The sequence below is a fragment of the Nestor notabilis genome, unplaced genomic scaffold, assembly GCF_000696875.1.
Source record: "Nestor notabilis isolate BGI_N333 unplaced genomic scaffold, ASM69687v1 scaffold30341, whole genome shotgun sequence".
NCBI classification, from domain to species: Eukaryota; Metazoa; Chordata; class Aves; order Psittaciformes; family Psittacidae; genus Nestor; species Nestor notabilis.
Window position 1 is genome coordinate 17228 of NW_009913858.1, and position 3329 is coordinate 20556.

A 3329-nucleotide genomic window follows, 5' to 3' on the forward strand; every position below is an offset into this window, starting at 1 on the left:
AATATAAACACTGCTGATGAAAACTTAATGTAAAATTGTGATTCACTGGGAAGCTTGAAACAGAATGAAAGGCCTGTAAAAAGTCTGCAAAGGAGCTTGTTCTCAATGCCAAAAGTAACTCAGGGTGTAGCTGTTGTTTTCTCCCCAAAAATTCTTCATTTGAAGCAAAGTTAACCTTTTTCTAACTAGCATGTTTCTAGGTTTATGTTTTTCACAAAGCAACTGATAATGAGTCTTCAAAAGCTCAAGAGGAAAGTACTTAAACAAGAAGCACAAGAAACGCCTCAAAACAAAATTAATCAGCACAAAGGAGAGAAATCGGAAACCACAGGATTTCTGAACAAAGCCATGCCCTAGGGTTGTGCAGCAGTGCTGTACAATTGAGGGAAAGGAAGAAAGAAAAGTTATCTGAAGTTCCACATTAGTGCAAAATAAATGCTTTACAGGATGCTGCTTGCAGGGTAGTGAGGTCTGAGATCTTCCTGCAGAAGCTATGACCATGGTTTCTAAGATCAAACAGCCACAGGCATACTCAGTGGGAGTCTGAATTACGACTGTCAAAGATTAAAAGAAAAGATAAACTAAAAAATGTTAATGACACATGTATTGACAAAACCAGCTCACAAACACCCATAAAACCTCTTTGGAAACTCACTTGGAGCCTGATGGCGTGTTCATGCTTCCTTTTCATGTCATTTATATGCCATGCCACTCTTTGCATTGTATCTATGGCATCCAGCACCACATCGTAGCCTTCAGTGTCCTTGTCAAGGTGGTTTTCTATTTCCTAAAACAGGGATAAAAAAAAAAAAAAGACCTCTTATTTCTAAATGAATTTTCCCAGTCGGACACAACACTGTGTTTTTATCTGCACTCTTTTGCCTTCACATTGTGATCGCTCAAACGCAACATTCCTGCCTTTGTTACTAGTGCACATTGTTATCAATTTGATTAACACAACATGACTAACAAAGCCAAGCCTTTATGGTCAGTTTAGCAGCAACTATACTTGCAGCAGCTGATGTGGGCAGAGGGGCACAGAAAGAGAGCACAGCACCCTGATGGGAGACCTTTTCAGACAGCATTTAATGGCTTTCTTAAAACACAGAACATATCTACACACTTACAAAACCCTGATGGAATTACATTAGGCACTACTTTACAGTTGGACAGCAGAAAAGCACCAGACATTTTAAATAAGATCAGTGTCTTTACACTTCACTAGAACATGACTCTCTAATAGGAAACATATGTGGAAAATGTTAACAATAAAGCAGGAATTTCCGAAACTTGCTTAACTCAATTCACTGAAGATGGAAAGAGTTCCCACTTCCTCAGTTATTCCTCTCCACAAAACTCTTATCAGTCGGGGTGTTTATATGTATTTAGTCTTCTTTCCATCACCCTCAGCATTGCAACATGTGGAAAAATGCTGGTTTTCATTGCAACAATAAATTTGGGTACAGAAGTGTTTGATCATGACATGAATCTTCCACTTCAGAATTACAGAATGTGGTTTTTTATTAAAAAAAAAACATAACAAAACAAAACAAAACACGAAAAACCAAAACAAACAAAAAAAAAAAAAAGCAACCCAAACCAAAACAAATCCCAAACCATAATTATTTGGATGCACATACTGATTTAGTGTGCCTGAAACAATAGCCATTAATTCCCCACGCCAAATACATGCATACTCTCTGAAGTGACAGCCTCTATATGAAGAAATCAAACACCCCCAAAAAAGCGAGCATTTAAGGAAGCCCAGAACCTTTCTAATCATCAAGCCTTGTACCAGAAGCAGGAACTTCAATGTCCAGCATCCCTGAAATAAATACATTTATAATGGGTGCTTACGTGCAAAAGCAGGTGGTACTTGAGGATGCGCTGGACAGGTTTCAAGAGATAGGAGCCCAGGGGCAGAGAATGCTGCAGTGCTTCTTGCCGCTCTCTGAAGAACTTAGCCAGCGCCTTGTTCCTCATGCACTCTGTCAACACAGCCACTGACCTGGAAACATCAATGCATAGCTTTAAGACACACTGCCTCCATAAGTCTGCAGGTAAAGTCAAGAACTGATTTTTTCCTTCCCTTGTAAAAGGGGCCAGCAGGTTTCTAATCTAATCTCTGCTCTTTGGGGTTTTTTTGTTGTCTTGTGAATTCAGTTAGGATTCCCTTGAGGCATAACCACTCACACTTACTAGGAATTATATATTTGGGCCACAGCAGAATCAGACCATGATTTTCTAAAGGATAATAGTAGTGAATGACAACAACAGTCAAAACAACAGATGAGCCTATTTTTAATACATTTTTCTTTTTTTTTTTTTTTTTAATGAAAAAGGTAAACTCCTTGATCATTCCTCCAATTTGTGAGGGGGGAAGCTAATTTTTCATATTGTTTATTTTTTTTATAGACTGGAACTTGCATTACATAAACTGGCCAAAAGACAAATGAAGGAAGGGAATCCAGAATTCCTACCTTGGGTAGTTGGTGCAGTACTGTGTATATACGTGAAAATCTTCACTCTGCATGGGGAGGAAAGGTTTACACAAATTCAGGTTTTGTCAAAATAGCAGCTAACACAGGTACAAGATAAAGATGATGTCAAGACAATGCCTTCTCCAGTTCCTGATCAGAAACAATTCCTGTTTCTCTACTTTCACTATGATAGTCCTAACACTATCAGGGACTTATCAATTGAATTTCAATTGGGAGCAGAGGGCAAGATTTTTCCTTTACTTGAAGGAAAAAACAAGGAAACCTATACAAAGATAAAACAACTGGCATTGCAACTAAGCCTCCAAGGTCCTTTATGACAATCTATACATCTTAAAAAAAGCCCCACAAAACAAAACATCACCACTACCACACCTCCTCCTTCAAACAGCTGACTCACACATACCTATATTTTTGTGGCACATGTGCTTACTGGGAGAAGTAAATTTTGTAGGTTTGTTTGGTGTGCAATTTTCAAACAACTATAAATTCACATTTGAGCACAGTTTACATGTGAAAATTAGAAGCCATGAGCGTGATATTTTAATATATTTTTATAAAGTAAATTATGACTCTGCAAGACCAGACAGTTATTACCCAAACATGTTGTAACTAGATTTAGGTGGGTTTCCACACTTGCCTGTCACAGTGAAACTGCCCACACTTAATGCTGACAAGTTTCTTGTAGCAAAAGCTTGCGTTTCATTCCTTTCCTCCTTCACCTAAGTTGGGTTGTTTTGTTTTTTTTTCATGTAACTATGCAAGAACAGGTTTCCAGAAAGATTTCATGTGCTTTAAGTTCACATATGCCTATCAGCTTCTATCCCCAAA

At 38.1% G+C, this 3329-nt stretch overlaps 1 protein-coding gene across 1 annotated transcript in view; it reads right to left on the bottom strand.

Annotated features, from left to right (window-relative positions):
- Positions 1-2527, bottom strand: part of LOC104412634 (pleckstrin homology domain-containing family G member 1-like) — a gene marked incomplete at its 5' end in the record, with an annotated part of 17396 nt that extends 14869 nt beyond the window's left edge. Inside the window, 3 exons of the mRNA XM_010023394.1 lie at positions 656-787; positions 1858-2008; positions 2481-2527. Of these exons, the coding sequence (XP_010021696.1) occupies positions 656-787; positions 1858-2008; positions 2481-2527 (330 nt within the window). The remainder of the gene's footprint in view (positions 1-655; positions 788-1857; positions 2009-2480) is intronic.
- Positions 2528-3329: the final 802 nt, after the last annotated feature.